The sequence below is a fragment of the Pholis gunnellus genome (assembly GCF_910591455.1).
Source record: "Pholis gunnellus genome assembly, chromosome: 7".
Taxonomy (NCBI): domain Eukaryota; kingdom Metazoa; phylum Chordata; class Actinopteri; order Perciformes; family Pholidae; genus Pholis; species Pholis gunnellus.
The window spans coordinates 28,117,161-28,135,165 of record NC_136533.1 but is presented as its reverse complement, the minus strand read 5'-3'; the positions used below and the strand labels follow the sequence as shown (position 1 = coordinate 28,135,165).

Below are 18,005 nucleotides of genomic sequence, written 5' to 3'. Positions count from 1 at the left end.
TAAAAGTGCGCAATACACTACTGAATTCATTATTGAATTTTGCGCATAACAGTGTGATTAATCACGATTAATCGAAAAAAAATCATGCGATTAATCGCGATTTAAAAGTGTAATCGTTGCCCAGCACTAGTTAATAGGAAAATTGAATGTCAAGGTTTAGTAATGTATAAACAGACCATCGTGAGGGTGGGAGAAGTTCAAGTCTTGGTACTTTGATAAAAGATTAACATAGAAAAAGCATACATGTATTGACACTGTGACTAAGTGTGAAGAGCTGTTCTATGTATTACGGAGGGAGTACATGGAATGCGGGCCAGGATACACAATCAATAATTTACAGAGCAATTAAAAGATTAAGATTACATTATGGCTGTTTTGTTTTGAACAGCAGCCAAATCAGCTCTCAAGAGATTGGATGTGCAAGCAAAGGCACTGTGTTGGGGCCACATGGAAAAAGGCAATCAAAATTGGCTATGCAGTATGATTAAGTTAAGATTATTTTATTAAACAATGTAAGTACTAGACGTCCTGATCTACACTCCATGCCCGTTGGTGGCGGTAATGCGCCAATTCATTGTTTGCCAACCGCCAATAAACTTCAAAAAAGTAAAAGGAAGAAGAAGAAGAAGAAGAAGAAGAAGAGCGTCCGCGAGTCCCATTTCAAATGCAGCTTGAACCGGGAACGCTACATTGAGGAAGAGTCGGGTGACGGAGAACACAACCCTGCGTGAATGATCTCAATTAAGCCCTGTTTTGTAGGTTTATGACTTTATAAAGACGCTTACCGTGCAAGTCTGGTGGTGTCGCAGTCTGAAGGTATGTCCGTGTGTTCCTGTTTTGCCCGATATAATAATGCTAACCGACAGCTAGCGTCAGCGCTAAACATGAGCAGTTGGCTCACTATCTTCACCACATAAACACAAGAGTGGTGTCTAGCGTTGAGTAATGATAGACGCTACCCCGAAGTTGGCTTAACGATTCACTTTTTTTAAGGAGAACTTAAATGAAAGAGTAACCTTTATTTTATTTGTGATTTCACTGCTTTGTTCTCCAGACTAGCATTACACGTAAAGGTCTCGATGATAAACACACTAACATTAGCTATACTAACTAACATACTAACTAACATTATACTAACTAACACACACAAACATTATACTAACTAACATTATACTAACTAACACACACAAACATTATACTAACTAACATTATACTAACTAACATTATACTAACTAACACACACTAACATTATACTAACTAACACACACTAACATTATACTAACTAACACACACTAACATTATACTAACTAACATTATACTAACTAACACACACTAACATTATACTAACTAACATATACTAACTAACACACACTAACATTATACTAACTAACATTATACTAACACACACTAACATTATACTAACTAACACACACTAACATTATACTAACTAACACACACTAACAGTATACTAACTAACACACACTAACAGTATACTAACTAACACACACTAACAGTATACTAACTAACACACACTAACAGTATACTAACTAACACACACTAACATTATACTAACTAACACACACTAACATTATACTAACTAACACACACTAACAGTATACTAACTAACACACACTAACAGTATACTAACTAACACACACTAATATTATACTTGGAGATCTGGACTGCGTTAACCAGAGACTTCAACTAGTTTCAGAATTTGTGAAACCGTAATTTTTGTATTTCTTTTACCATCGTAGCTGGTAGTTGTACAGTTTGATATGAATAGGTTAACCCGAGGTATTAAGTACATTTACCAATGTTAAAGTTTTATTTATGAAATGGTAACTCTTCTTAATGTGCCACGTTTAATGAATTGAATGTGTCCCCTAGTCGGCAACATGAGTGAGCTGGAGGATGTCAGCCACCACATTCATGACAGGATCTCATCCTTACGCCGCATGCTGGATCTGTCAGGTGTCGGTATGTTACAGTGATTTTATATGAGACCAGACCCGTAACGTTGGGTTGTTACTTCTCTATTATTATTATTATTATTATTATTATTATTATTATTATTATTATTATTATTATTATTATTATTATTATTATTATTATGCACAGTTTAAGCGTTGTGCCATTAAAATGTGTAATTGTGTTTGTTTCTCTTTCCACATTTAGAATTGCCTCAAAGAAAGAAACTTGGACAAGAATTTGTGGCACTCGAGAAACTTCTGGAGGAGTTTGAAAGATGTGTTGGTCGACAGAAGGAGCGACTAAAGCAGCTGAAGGTAAACTTCATCCAATGCAGCTGCTTTACAGAGAAATGCATCCAGTTCTGCACCATAAGTTTGTTTCTGTTGCTGCTTCAATTCAAACTTGACTAGTGCTGGATTGTTGAGGCCAATAATGATATTTAACCAAATATTGGTCAGCATTCAGTTTTGGGGATTTCTAACACGACATGCATTTTGGATAAATCTCATATAAATTGTGGTTATTAAAGAACAGGACACAGGACATTTTAGAGTGTCAAATAAACTTGTCGGTGCCCTCTGGTGGACAAAATCCGTCAAATTCTAAATATTATTTTTTAAATTCAGGATTAATATAGCAGCTAATATAATGCAAATAAATATACAAAGAACATTTGTGATTAATATGTCAATATTTGAATCAATCATCTTCTCTTAAAAACAAACGCGTGGCAGAATCTGACAAGATTATTTGTCAGATGTCCTCAAATTCAAAAGGTTGGTTGTGACACTGATTTATTTAATCACTGTATTTCATAGCAACCTTTCCCTGAACTGGAGATAAGTACTTGATTTACAACTTGAAATGGTTATGACAGATTGATTTCATCACTGCAATAAACCTAAAATGCAGTTAAGATGGTCAGTGTATCAGTATTTGAAATGATTTATAGACTGTAACATCAGTTATAATCATTCTCTCACTCAAAAATATAAAACGGAATAATGTTAGATGACGCACATGTTAATCAAAAATGCTCCCCCTTAGTGAAATCACAGAGCACCCCCTCACATAGCAAATCCCAAATTCAACTCCTGCTGTGGTCGCGTGACAGCACGTAAACGCAGTGTTCTCTGTTGCTGCTGACGAAGGGCTCTGGGATGCTTTTGCTTTAGAAAGTGCAGACCCGGTGTAGAGCTGTGATAGCCATTTCTCATTCTCAGTTTGCACCACACTGTTGAGTTTTTGTCTGAAATACTTCCACACTGAAGACAATCATAGGGTCGCGTTTCCCTCTCTGAGGGACTGGATGCTAAGACCGGTCACTGCCATACTTCTTGCTCCGCGCAGACACACGCTATGCAAATGGATTATTTCTGTTTCTTCATTACGTCAAAGAATCTCCCCCCCAGCCCTAAATGACGACACCGTTTCTGAATAACCTTAACCATACTTTTACATTTTTGTTTGATTGTGTTTAAGGAACTTGAGGAGACGTTCCAGAAGGATTTGGAGGATCTCCAGCACCTTAAGGAGAACATACCTGCACATATGCCCAGAAAGAAAGGCCCAGCAAAGTGAGGACGCATATATGATGCGTGATGATTTTCAATGTAACGCTGGCCAGCAACCATTTTTTTAATACAGCTCCCAAATTTGTGTACTTGCAGCAAGTAGATCAGTCAACAAGTACAGACTGCATCCCTTGTATCTAGTTGAGTCATTTAATGCAATTGAAACTTGAATTAATCAAGCATGCACTATAGCAGGGGTGGCCAACCAGTCAGAGACCAAGAGCCACATTTTTTACTGTGTTACCGCAAAGAGCCACATCATACACATGGACACACATGAACATCACCCTATCCCTTCCTCACACACACACACATACCTTTGCTCAGCCAGATTTATTGTAAATGTCACACACCAACATGATAATGACAGAAATTGACTCCTAAGACCACAGGCCAGTCATTTTCAACAATGAACATTGTGTGCACTGTCTCACACAGACAAACTCTCAGTTCAACCGAGTCCACAAACAAAAATATAATAATTTACAATAGTGTTTTTCTTTTACTATGCATGTTACTTAGTGGGACTTCTGGCATTCCTTGCCTTGAACAATCCTCTTCAAATCTGGCTTGTATTCCGTTGTTGCCACTCGAAGCAATTCTTTCACATGGGTGTCAGTCAGAACAGATCGATGCTTTGATTTCACGTGTTTCAGGGTAGAAAACACAGACTCGCAGACGTATGTTGACCCAAACATTGACAGTATCTTAAGCGCAGCCCGTTTGACATTGGGGTATTTTTTCATTGGCACACTTTTCCAGAACTCAATGGTCCCTTCCCTTAAAGCAGGTTTGAGTTGGTCCTCCTCACAAAGATCGATCATCTCCAACTCAGCCGCATCCTCATCTGTGACTAGCGGGGCTTTCAAACAGTCCGTCTCGGCGTTAAATGGGTCGACGAGGAACATAATCTGTGGACGCACATGCGCGTTTGACGAAAATACCGTATTTAACTCAAGCGAAGCGAACACGCACATTAAAAAAACACAAATACAAACTTCGATATGAACGTAAGAGCCGCATGAAACCGGGCAAAGAGCCGCATGCGGCTCGGGAGCCGCGGGTTGGCCACCCCTGCACTATAGGTTTGTTGGGGATTCGACCCCTGAGAGACTGGTGTAAAGATGCAGAAATTGACCACTACAGGGTTCCGGTCAGAGAACACGCAGACATCTGTTTGTTCCATACATTACTGTATTCAGTCTGGCATACAGTCTTACAGCTTGGTGACAGATTTACAGATGTTGAACGATGTTGAAAGAGTTTGTACGAAGTTGAAAGAGTTTCTGAAATAAACACAGAACACGAATTGTAGAACTGAAGTATTAGCAATAGTAAATGCTTAACTAAAGCATTAATACACATACATTGACAGAAATACAGGCTTGCTAGCCAGGTTAGCCACTTAGCTGAACTTTGGGCTATTATTTGAAGGGCTAATTACGTGACAAACACTTACTGACAGTAAATACACTTAAGAACATAAGTACAAGTATAAACAGAACAGTTTCACCACATAAGTCCAAAGTTAGAGTACGATGACAGGAGAAACGGAGGAGAAACGGATGTCAGTCAGATAGACGTCTGCTCGTTGACAGGTTGAGTCAAAACACAGTGCTGAAAATATTATACCTTACTTTGCAATTATTGTCTAATGAGAGATGAGGACAGAAACCAGACTTAAAGGACTTCCCTTTCTATTAAAACGAAAATGTGCATCAAATACAGCAACACACAACAAACAGAGCTGTCCAGCTGAGAATTATTCCTAATAATTAATGTTGATGCATATTGAATAATGCAGGATTTCTATTCCTCATTTCATGCGCTATTTGGAATTGTTGCATGTAATGCAGGAGGTCGATTACCATGGCAACGGTCGAAGCTTCGAAGCAGCCTTAGTCAGAACTAAATAAAATTCATAATCATATTAAGAAAATATTGTGTAATAAGTGTAACTCAGAGAACAAGCAGCCTTCAGAGCTCCTTCCCAGATGTTGGGGGTTGTTTTTGAGTACAGTACCGTGCTAATGGATAACGAGTTTAGCTGTGTAATGTTTCTCTCTTCTCAGTGGAGGTGAACCCGTAATGACCCAGAAAGAAGCCGCAGATGTTCAGCCAGCCCAGTCCGAAAATGTCAAGAAGACCAACAAGAGCGTCGTCAGAGAGATTGAGGTCATCACCATGCCAGAGTATGAGAGCATCCCACCGTAAGTGCCACCGCTCACTAATATTCAACATAAGATATGATGGTTGATATATTTCATGATGTCAGCTAAGGATTGCACTCTAACCTCTTCTTGGTCATTTTATAGAATAAGCCTTCTCTGCTGGCCTAAACAGAATCACGAAGTTAAAGCTATTTTATAATTTAAAATTTCTTCTTAAATACACTACATGTATTATAATTTATACAAATATTTTCCCCATTAGCTTATTTTCTCATTGCACAGCTACTGTCTTCCTCAGTTGCTCTACTTCCAGTGCAGCTTGTTTTAAGTAGAGCTTTTATCCAATCAGATTACACCTCTGTATCTCTAGGTAAGAAGAGAGGCCCCAGGCCTGCAGACTCACCAGTGAATCCATGTGCAGTTGAAGTGAATGGGGACGATATTGTTGATTGTCATAGTCTTCAACCAATCAGATCTTTAGTTTGACATGTTGGGCGTATTCTTTGACGTGCCAGAGCTGCTAGCTGGCCTACAAGTATGTCAGCATTAACACACAGCTCAGTTTCCAGGTGCAGCTCTGCAGTGAGGTGCAGCGTGTGCTGTGATTGGTCAGTGGGCGAGCATGTGACTATTGGAAAAAGAAACCGAAGCAGAAGCTTAGTCGGAGTAGTAAGAGTTCAAATTGAAAAATATGGAAGAAATTATGACATTTTTTTTGCATTTTGCTTGGTGTAGATTATTTATTCTTTTACCTAGCTTTGTTTTTTAACACTCAATGGCTGAAGGAGGAGAAACGGATTTGTGAGTTGGGATTTAACTGGGATGAAACTCTTTGTCAACAAAGAACGGAGGAACAGCATTTGGTAAATTAACTGCGTTTGTTTTTTACATCTAATATCTGAATGGCCCTCGACTGTGCTGCTGTTGTCCGTTAAGCTAGTTAGCGTAGCCACCAAGAATGCTTGCGGTGCCTCAGCTGTTTTTTTTTTTTTTTTTTTTTTTTGTTCCGGTTCAGAGGTCACACAGACCGGTGTCTCCTACGTGAGCGCAGAAAACATTATATTTCCCATAATTTAAGCTTCTGCATTTTCCAAATGCACTAGTATTATTCAAACGTATTGTTCGGTTTGTCAGCCTTGTACTGAACGGGTTAATACAAATATGTATATTGTTACAGCCCAAGAAACAAATGATAACCATAGCTGTGGCGCCGAGGTCATAAGGTGGTATTTCAGCTGCATGATAGCAGTGAAGGCCCAGGTATAAAATGCACGGCCTGCCACTGTTTGACACAGAGTATGGCGATGTTTCCTTCATCTGCTCTTGCTAGTGTTGTGGTTTGACGTTACCTAACGGCTGGCTCAGTAACTGTTCTCTTCTGACTCGTGGTGAGACACCACAGGATCTCACTATTAGGAGCTCAGTAACGACCACCCACAGAACACAAGAGAGATTGGATTTTCTTCAGTTCATGCAGATTTATTTGAATCACAAAGTAAACAACTAAACCAAGCTGTCCAGAGTCAACTCACGTCACAATAGCATTGTTCATTATTTCTACCCTAAGTCCCCCCCCCCGTTAGAAATCTTGCCCTACTTGTTTATCTACGTCATCCCTCCTCTATCTTCAGCCGGGCTTCAATGCCACTATACTAGACTCCCTGTCTCCGTGATGTGAACAACATATGACAATGATATGGCCAATATCACAGTATACAATACATGGATACATTTCAAATTATGGATATGATTGATTTTACACAAATATATTTCAAGACACAAATCCTTTTTCCCCACATTCCCCCCCTTGAGTGACTTGCGTCACTCATACGAGATAAATGTTGGAACCTCCCGCTGGTCTTCAGGTCCATGTACTTTACGCTTTTGTTTCTTCTATGTTTTAATTTTCATTGGTCGGTTATCTAACATAATACAGAGCGTATGCCTGCATTTGTGGACCTGCTACTGTCCTAGATTTGTCCTAATGTTTTCTCTGTAATATTTCACTGTGTAGTTACTGAATCGGTTGACAACTAGTTAACGTACTAAATGGACTTTCTCTGGCTCTTTTCACCTCTAGCTGTGGTTTAGACTCTTTTAGATTGGGTTTAGGTTGAAGCGATACAAGTCATATCTAAAAGAACTTGATCAATTCCCCCCTTTGGCCATTCAAATATTTACAATCTATCAAAACACCCACACATATCACCCACAATGGTTTACATATGCACATCATGAAATGGATAAGATTAAAGCTGTTTTGTGAATTTGAAGCCACTCCATGTTGTAGCTAGCTAGGTAATGTTAACATCAACATGGCAAAATAAAGATGATGTGAAACACAGAAATCAGACCTCCACCTCTGTTGAACTGCATAAAAAGACAACATATCAGTGTTTCATAACAAACAATTATCAAACAATTTGTAAGAAATTAAGTATTTATATAACCATAATAAACATTCAGAATCAACTGTCAATTGAATTGATTCCTTTATCAAGTAAAAATAAATCAATGTAAAATGGCCCCTTGAACCCCCGACTGACTGAACATCTTTGGTGGATATGGCCTCATCTGACTCAAAAAGCATTCATCTGTATCTTTATTCCTGTTGGCAATCATTAAAATATATATATATATGACCTTAAAGAAAGTAAGACAATAATTATAAAAACAAAAGTTAATGTGTTTCAAATTGAGATGTCTGCATTTAGTTTTAAAATCGCTCATTTCTAAATATGCATGGCTCTCTGTGGAGCGAAGTCTGTCCTGAGGTTGTATTGTGGTTTGTTGTCTTCTGCACTGTGTGACTTGTGTCTGCTCTACACGTCAGATTTGGATTCACTTTCACTCTTTGAAAAATAGACACAAATATCACTGTTATTTAGCATGTTAGGACTTTTTCTTTTCTATTGATGATGACATGTTTGACCATATTCCAGCTCTGAGTGGATAGCACATTGAGGAGAAGGTTTCTTTGTTGAATGTATTTACGTTGAAGCTTTCTTTATAAGCTTTATGTTCTCTAAAGCTGGTCGTCTGTCCCCCTCAGGTACATGAAAGGACGCGTGTCGTATCATCAACTCAATGCAGCCGTGCAGAGCATCAACGCTGCTGTAACAGCCAAGTACAAGATCCTCAGTCAGTCGGAGAAAACTCTCAACAATCATGCGCGCAAGCTGCACCAGCGCTTCAAGGTCCAGGAGACGAAGGATACAAAAGGTACACTGAGAGCAAAGCTGCTCTAAGCAAAGTTCTATCAATAAATTCTGATGTGACATTTTGATCTGATCCCATACATCAATACGCTCAGTCCAAGTGGTGACAGACCTGTCCGAATGTCTTTCAGGTCAGTATTTTGTGGTGGACGACGACATTCGCGAATTTACTCAGATGAAGGCAGACAAACGATTTCACGGGATTTTAAACATGCTGCGACACTGCCGGCGCCTTCGAGAGCTCCGAGGAGGGGGCATCACCCGCTACATGTTGTTATGAAGGAGCGCGCTTTCATGACATGGATTACTCTTCAAGGTTCACTTTAACGTTCAGTTATCTTCTCCATTTAAATGCTCACTCCAGGTCACAGCACTCGAAAACACATGTTACCTTATTATGCTGATGATACCCAATTGGAATAAAATCAGCTTCTGATTTGAAAAAGTAGAAGGATCACTATGATCTGGCCCATTTGCCTTTCAGTGCTTTATGTACTTTATGTGCTTTCTGTACAGTTTCTGTATCCACGGATGGGTCGCAGGAGATTGTATTTAGCTCGCCAAATGAAAATGTCTTGCATAGTATTTTATTTAACATGTGTATCTGCAGTACAGCTTTGAGAAAATGTGAAAGCTAGACTGGTCGTATTGTTATACTTAACAATGAATCCAATATGAAAAGCCAGCGTACGTGTTTGTTTAACTGGTAACTCTGCCTAAACACATTTATGGAGAGTGGACATATCTCCAACAATGACTTCCATGTCAGGCTATGAATATAATGAGGCTATGAATATTATCCTCAACTGCTCTAATGGACCTGTCCAGTCAAAGACAAGGGTTGAATATTAGTCAAGTAACAAAGTATATCTGTATTGCTAAATTGACTCTGGATGTGGTACTATAAATACATTATTTTCGATACAAATGTAATAAATCTGATCTTCAAAGTATTTTTTTGTTTTTAAGTAAAGTGATACGATTTTGTGTGCTGTTTTCTTGCTGCAGAATCAGCAATTGAGAAGAACACGAGCAACACTGAATCCAGCTCTTTTGGTCTTTTCAGACCAAAAGCAAAATAATTCAAACCCATCTATCTCGAGCCAATCTACACCGAATATAAAACATTTTTGTATTTGGCAATATGTTTTTTTTTTCCCCCTCAGATGTTTCGATTTATGCAAATTGTGGTTGCCGATAAAAGAAAACCAACCAATAAAATAATGCTCATGCGATCAATAGATCTTTTGGGTCTTCAATGATCTGTTCATACCGTCACACAACCGTATGGATATAAATTGACTGATCCATTTGGTCTCATTGTATAGTGCATAGTGGGAACATAAAGACAACATTTGAGGAAGTATAACAGTTATTCTGGCTTGTGATGGTGTGTTGCCGACAAAAGAGGGGTGAACATACTTTGTTGTCAAGGTAACACATAGGGAACCGATCATTTCCATGTGAATAATCTGATATATGTCAGACATTATACTTACATGTATGTCTTGTACTTACAAGAAATTACATGTAGTCAATGTGAAAAGACACTATGAAATCTGACCATATAGGTAGTAATTGCATTACATTATTTAGGCCTTTATCATATATGTAGCGCCCTGCTAATTTGTTTACATGTGTTTTATTTCTATAAAACCGTACTTTTGCATTTGTGATCATGGTTTGGAGAAGTGCTTATGTGTCCTACGGTTCGAGTTGCCCTTGAACCTCCCGTGTCCTTGTTGTATTGGTTGGTCAGATGTCGATGTGTTGCCAGCCAATCAGGAGACTCTGATGGGAGTTTTTGGTGGCCTGCCGGGTTCTTAGAGGGGCGCGAAGTGGACAAAGGGGAGCCAAGAGGAATGATGGAGGGCACTGTTGTTTTAACTTCAGAAACACGGACACTAGACAATGTTAATGCACCGAGGAGAACTACATTTATATGTAGACTATATTCAGTCCACTGAAACGTATTGGGTGTTTATTCTGTGTAACTGTGTGTGAAGCGTATGTAACATGGAGTCAGAACAGATATTCAAATGGTGTGAAGAGAAAGGTAATGATGTAAGAAAAACAATCGCGCTTAGTGCGGTTTCTCTGGAAGTAACTGATGAGGTTATTTACAAAGTACTGGATGGAGTTGAAGTATTTGGTCGTTGTAAAATTATAGGACGGTGTTTGGAACCTGTTGGTAAAAGCCAATTTGTGTTAATCGAAACTACTGATAACATGACGAAGGTCGACATACGGGAACAGTTAGCAGCAGGAGATGGGTAGGGACTTTGGGTAGTAAATGTCAGTGAGACTCAACGTTGGCATGTACCTGGCGAAAATGAAGGTTTCCAGTCCAAGCTACTATCGTTCCTAGCGAATGAAGGGAAGACTATAGCTGATGTCACAGGCTTGCTTAGTGAGCATGCGTGGTTCCGACATGGCCCCCCTCCATGTCACCTGGTAGGATCGAGGTAGGATGCAAACAGGGCCTGAGACGCCCATCCCCTCGAGTATCTAATCTACAACAATGAAACAGACTTTAAAGAATTAACAACAGTTTTGATGGACACTATATATGGATATTTTAAAGATGCAAATACAGGTGAAATAATACACACCAGGGACTGTGACGGTCGCCTCTGTTGATGGACGACCTGCTCCTTCTGGCAGCAGACACATGAGCTCCTGGGGAACAGGCTAGGTCTCTTTACAATTATAGCAGCGGCTGCAAGGAGAGAAGGATCACAAAATAAAATGAATGGTTTATAACGGATATGACCACAGTGAATATGACATATTTAAATGTTAGATGCATTTACCATCTACTTGCGAACCCTTCAGTTCAGTCGGTGCAGCCAGTGTAGCAGATGGTTCTACAACGGTAAAAGCCTTGTAAGTCATTTATATTTTGACAATATACAAACACTACTGTTTAAAAGGCAGAAAGTATCATTACTTCACCTGCCTTTCTCAGCCTTATCCAACGAAACAGACTGTTTCTCAGATTAATATATAAAGAATATACTTCATTCATGCACATGTGTTTATGTTTCAATGGGTTAATATTCAGTAGCCAGTCATTATGATTTAACCTATGTGAAGCAACATGGCACACTTTAAACACATGCATTCAGGTGCAGCAGTTTCACATGTATATATATTTTTTCTTTTCATCCATATAAGAAAACAAAGTAATATGTACCCTCATCATGACTGGTATCAATTCATAATCACTAGGACAACAAGTAGAACACCAAAACACAAACGGGACTAGAATATGTTCAGCATGGGACAGAACGGTTCAAGTCATGCTTCATGTGGGATAAGAAGTCATGGTCCTAGTGTTGTCAGGTTGACAGCAGGATGTTTTTGGTTAAAAAGTAAACCTCTTTCTCTGATGCAGAAACGGCTGTTTAACACAAACAAAAAATATCATATATACTGAATTGAATACACCATTAATTGCAAAATTCCTGGCCAATCCATTGTTTGATGTCATTGTCGGCATGTGTCAATTGATGGCCTGCATGTGGTAGCTTGGCTCTTTGTACATTTTATCGTTCATGTTTTTGATAATGAAGCCGCTTGGGATTTGCATGTCGCTGTACTTGGGCAAAAATGTCTTGTGGATGATCAAAGTTCAGGCTTGTGAAGAAGACGCTTTTGATGACCTCCGCAGACCTCAAAGTTTGTGGGCTACAGGACTTGCATTGTCTAACTTTTCTCCATATCACATTTGAGTTCTATTCCAGCATGTGAACAATGTGACAGGTATATCAATTCATTTGACAATTGACAAGGTACTACCGAGACTTAAACTCGGATCACTGGATTCAAAGTCCAGAGTGCTGACCATTACACCATGGAACCCAGAGAACAGGCTTGTTGAAAGTAAATGTGTCAATAGTAAGTATGCCAAATCACATTTCTGTTTACTCGAAAATTGCGCCATGCATCTTGACGGTTTTTGTGACCTCCAGAATAGATCTGTTGCTGAACTACAGGACTGTAGTCCCTGTTGCGGAACAATCAGGTCCTAAGTGAAATCAAGGTCAAGTCCTAAGTGAAATAGTTGGTGGCTGGGACAAGGAGGTATTTTATTTCAGTAGAAAAGACTAAATATGTTATGTTAATAGTAGTGCTGGGCAATAATTAATTAATGCCGACAATTATTTTATCGCACGTTAACACAGTTTTTTTTTTTATTATTAAGCGGACATTTTTAACACAACAACCGGCGGCCGACCAGCCGGCAGCGAGCGCTGAACGAGCTGTTTGTGTGGCGTCTCTTCCGTCTTTACCTGTTTCCTTCACCTACATTCCCCTGGGTCCTAAGTCCCTCCAGGTACAGCTTCTTATCACCCTCTATGTACCAACGTACATGTATAACAAATACCACACATATTACGGTAATCAGCGTTGCATATATGTCTGACCAAAATACCAAAAAAAGCAATGATTCATTGAAATTAGTTTTAAATTATTTTTTAAAGTGTTTTTGTTTGGAATATGTATAATAAGCATATCATTTAGTTATCGCTACTGAGAATTTAACAAACATTAAAAAAAAAGAAAAAAACACGACGTAGATATGTTTACAGTTTTCAAGGTGTATATTTCAAATTGCATCTCTTACACACATGAAAATAAAGTTGTGAACACCAGCTGAATATCTATTATCAGAATCATAACTGTATTTTAACTGCTACTGTGTAAAGGGAATACTGCTGTTAAAAAGCACCGTATTTGTTTTAAGTGTTTGCAAACCAAATGTTATTGCACTTTTGTTCATATAGCAGTACTTTTAAAATAAAAGTGCGCAATACACTACTGAATTCATTATTGAATTTTGCGCATAACAGTGTGATTAATCACGATTAATCGAAAAAAAATCATGCGATTAATCGCGATTTAAAATTGTAATCGTTGCCCAGCACTAGTTAATAGGAAAATTGAATGTCAAGGTTTAGTAATGTATAAACAGACCATCGTGAGGGTGGGAGAAGTTCAAGTCTTGGTACTTTGATAAAAGATTAACATAGAAAAAGCATACATGTATTGACACTGTGACTAAGTGTGAAGAGCTGTTCTATGTATTACGGAGGGAGTACATGGAATGCGGGCCAGGATACACAATCAATAATTTACAGAGCAATTAAAAGATTAAGATTACATTATGGCTGTTTTGTTTTGAACAGCAGCCAAATCAGCTCTCAAGAGATTGGATGTGCAAGCAAAGGCACTGTGTTGGGGCCACATGGAAAAAGGCAATCAAAATTGGCTATGCAGTATGATTAAGTTAAGATTATTTTATTAAACAATGTAAGTACCAGACGTCCTGATCTACACTCCATGCGGTAATGCGCCAATTCATTGCTAAACATGAGCAGTTGGCTCACTATCTTCACCACATAAACACAAGAGTGGTGTCTAGCGTTGAGTAATGATAGACGCTACCCCGAAGTTGGCTTAACGATTCACTTTTTTTAAGGAGAACTTAAATGAAAGAGTAACCTTTATTTTATTTGTGATTTCACTGCTTTGTTCTCCAGACTAGCATTACACGTAAAGGTCTCGATGATAAACACACTAACATTAGCTATACTAACTAACATACTAACTAACATTATACTAACTAACACACACTAACATTATACTAACTAACATTATACTAACTAACATACTAACTAACATTATACTAACTAACACACACAAACATTATACTAACTAACATTATACTAACTAACACACACAAACATTATACTAACTAACATTATACTAACTAACATTATACTAACTAACACACACAAACATTATACTAACTAACACACACTAACATTATACTAACTAACACACACTAACATTATACTAACTAACACACACTAACATTATACTAACTAACAGTATACTAACTAACACACACTAACATTATACTAACTAACACACACTAACAGTATACTAACTAACACACACTAACAGTATACTAACTAACACACACTAACATTATACTAACTAACACACACTAACATTATACTAACTAACATTATACTAACTAACACACACTAACAGTATACTAACTAACACACACTAACATTATACTAACTAACACACACTAACAGTATACTAACTAACACACACTAACAGTATACTAACTAACACACACTAACATTATACTAACTAACATTATACTAACTAACATTATACTAACTAACACACACTAACATTATACTAACTAACACACACTAACAGTATACTAACTAACACACACTAACATTATACTAACTAACGCACACTAACATTATACTAACTAACGCACACTAACATTATACTAACTAACACACACTAACAGTATACTAACTAACATTATATTAACTAACACACACTAACATTATATTAACTAACACACACTAACATTATACTAACTAACACACACTAACAGTATACTAACTAACACACACTAACAGTATACTAACTAACACACACTAACAGTATACTAACTAACACACACTAACAGTATACTAACTAACACACACTAACATTATACTAACTAACGCACACTAACATTATACTAACTAACGCACACTAACATTATACTAACTAACACACACTAACAGTATACTAACTAACATTATATTAACTAACACACACTAACATTATATTAATTAACACACACTAACATTATACTAACTAACACACACTAACAGTATACTAACTAACACACACTAACATTATACTAACTAACACACACTAACAGTATACTAACTAACACACACTAACATTATACTAACTAACGCACACTAACATTATACTAACTAACGCACACTAACATTATACTAACTAACACACACTAACAGTATACTAACTAACATTATATTAACTAACACACACTAACATTATATTAACTAACACACACTAACATTATACTAACTAACACACACTAACAGTATACTAACTAACACACACTAACAGTATACTAACTAACACACACTAACAGTATACTAACTAACACACACTAATATTATACTTGGAGATCTGGACTGCGTTAACCAGAGACTTCAACTAGTTTCAGAATTTGTGAAACCGTAATTTTTGTATTTCTTTTACCATCGTAGCTGGTAGTTGTACAGTTTGATATGAATAGGTTAACCCGAGGTATTAAGTACATTTACCAATGTTAAAGTTTTATTTATGAAATGGTAACTCTTCTTAATGTGCCATGTTTAATGAATTGAATGTGTCCCCTAGTCGGCAACATGAGTGAGCTGGAGGATGTCAGCCACCACATTCATGACAGGATCTCATCCTTACGCCGCATGCTGGATCTGTCAGGTGTCGGTATGTTACAGTGATTTTATATGAGACCAGACCCGTAACGTTGGGTTGTTACTTCTCTTTTATTATTATTATTATTATTATTATTATTATTATTATTATGCACAGTTTAAGCGTTGTGCCATTAAAATGTGTAATTGTGTTTGTTTCTCTTTCCACATTTAGAATTGCCTCAAAGAAAGAAACTTGGACAAAAATTTGTGGCACTCGAGAAACTTCTGGAGGAGTTTGAAAGATGTGTTGGTCGACAGAAGGAGCGACTAAAGCAGCTGAAGGTAAACTTCATCCAATGCAGCTGCTTTACAGAGAAATGCATCCAGTTCTGCACCATAAGTTTGTTTCCGTTGCTGCTTCAATTCAAACTTGACTAGTGCTGGATTGTTGAGGCCAATAATGATATTTAACCAAATATTGGTCAGCATTCAGTTTTGGGGATTTCTAACACGACATGCATTTTGGATAAATCTCATATAAATTGTGGTTATTAAAGAACAGGACACAGGACATTTTAGAGTGTCAAATAAACTTGTCGGTGCTCTCTGGTGGACAAAATCCGTCAAATTCTAAATATTATTTTTTAAATTCAGGATTGATTTAGCAGCTAATATAATGCAAATAAATATACAAAGAACATTTGTGATTAATATGTCAATATTTGAATCAATCATCTTCTCTTAAAAACAAACGCGTGGCAGAATCTGACAAGATTATTTGTCAGATGTCCTCAAATTCAAAAGGTTGGTTGTGACACTGATTTATTTAATCACTGTATTTCATAGCAACCTTTCCCTGAACTGGAGATAAGTACTTGATTTACAACTTGAAATGGTTATGACAGATTGATTTCATCACTGCAATAAACCTAAAATGCAGTTAAGATGGTCAGTGTATCAGTATTTGAAATGATTTATAGACTGTAACATCAGTTATAATCATTCTCTCACTCAAAAATATAAAACGGAATAATGTTAGATGACGCACATGTTAATCAAAAATGCTCCCCCTTAGTGAAATCACAGAGCACCCCCTCACATAGCAAATCCCAAATTCAACTCGCGTGACAGCACGTAAACGCAGTGTTCTCTGTTGCTGCTGACGAAGGGCTCTGGGATGCTTTTGCTTTAGAAAGTGCAGACCCGGTGTAGAGCTGTGATAGCCATTTCTCATTCTCAGTTTGCACCACACTGTTGAGTTTTTGTCTGAAATACTTCCACACTGAAGACAATCATAGGGTCGCGTTTCCCTCTCTGAGGGACTGGATGCTAAGACCGGTCACTGCCATACTTCTTGCTCCGCGCAGACACACGCTATGCAAATGGATTATTATTGTTTCTTCATTACGTCAAAGAATCTCCCCCCCAGCCCTAAATGACGACACCGTTTCTGAATAACCTTAACCATACTTTTACAGTACGTTTAAGGAACTTGAGGAGACGTTCCAGAAGGATTTGGGAGGATCTCCAGCACCTTAAGGAGAACATACCTGCACAAATGCCCAGAAAGAAAGGCCCAGCAAAGTGAGGACGCATATATGATGCTTGATGATTTTCAATGTAACGCTGGCCAGCAACCATTTTTCTAATACAGCTCCCAAATTTGTGTACTTGCAGCAAGTAGATCAGTCAACAAGTACAGACTGCATCCCTTGTATCTAGTTGAGTCATTTAATGCAATTGAAACTTGAATTAATCAAGCATGCACTATAGGTTTGTTGGGGATTCAACCCCTGAGAGACTGGTGTA

The 18,005-nt window shown here is 37.8% G+C and overlaps 1 protein-coding gene and 1 long non-coding RNA gene across 4 annotated transcripts in view; one reads left to right on the top strand and one right to left on the bottom strand.

Moving 5' to 3' along the window:
• The first annotated feature begins 616 nt into the window (after positions 1–616).
• On the top strand, positions 617–10,172 carry ska1 (spindle and kinetochore associated complex subunit 1). Of its 2 annotated transcripts, none has more exons than XM_079163220.1 (7): positions 617–727; positions 1,891–1,980; positions 2,179–2,288; positions 3,457–3,551; positions 5,621–5,758; positions 8,772–8,941; positions 9,069–10,172. In XM_079163220.1, exons 2-7 carry the CDS (start codon positions 1,899–1,901, stop codon positions 9,215–9,217), a joined length of 744 nt encoding a protein of 247 aa, XP_079019346.1. In that variant the 5' UTR covers positions 617–727; positions 1,891–1,898; the 3' UTR covers positions 9,218–10,172. The 2 variants fall into 2 exon arrangements, with proteins under 2 accessions (XP_079019346.1, XP_079019345.1); XM_079163219.1 differs by having other exon boundaries at positions 650–816.
• The window catches only part of LOC306698752, a 44,841-nt gene continuing 34,151 nt past the window's right edge, over positions 7,316–18,005 (bottom strand). For both annotated transcript variants that reach the window (XR_013767156.1, XR_013767157.1), the window contains 4 exons: positions 11,751–11,804; positions 11,550–11,656; positions 11,261–11,450; positions 7,316–8,089 (listed from right to left, as the gene is read on the bottom strand). This is a non-coding gene — a long non-coding RNA (uncharacterized lncRNA). The remainder of the gene's footprint in view (positions 8,090–11,260; positions 11,451–11,549; positions 11,657–11,750; positions 11,805–18,005) is intronic.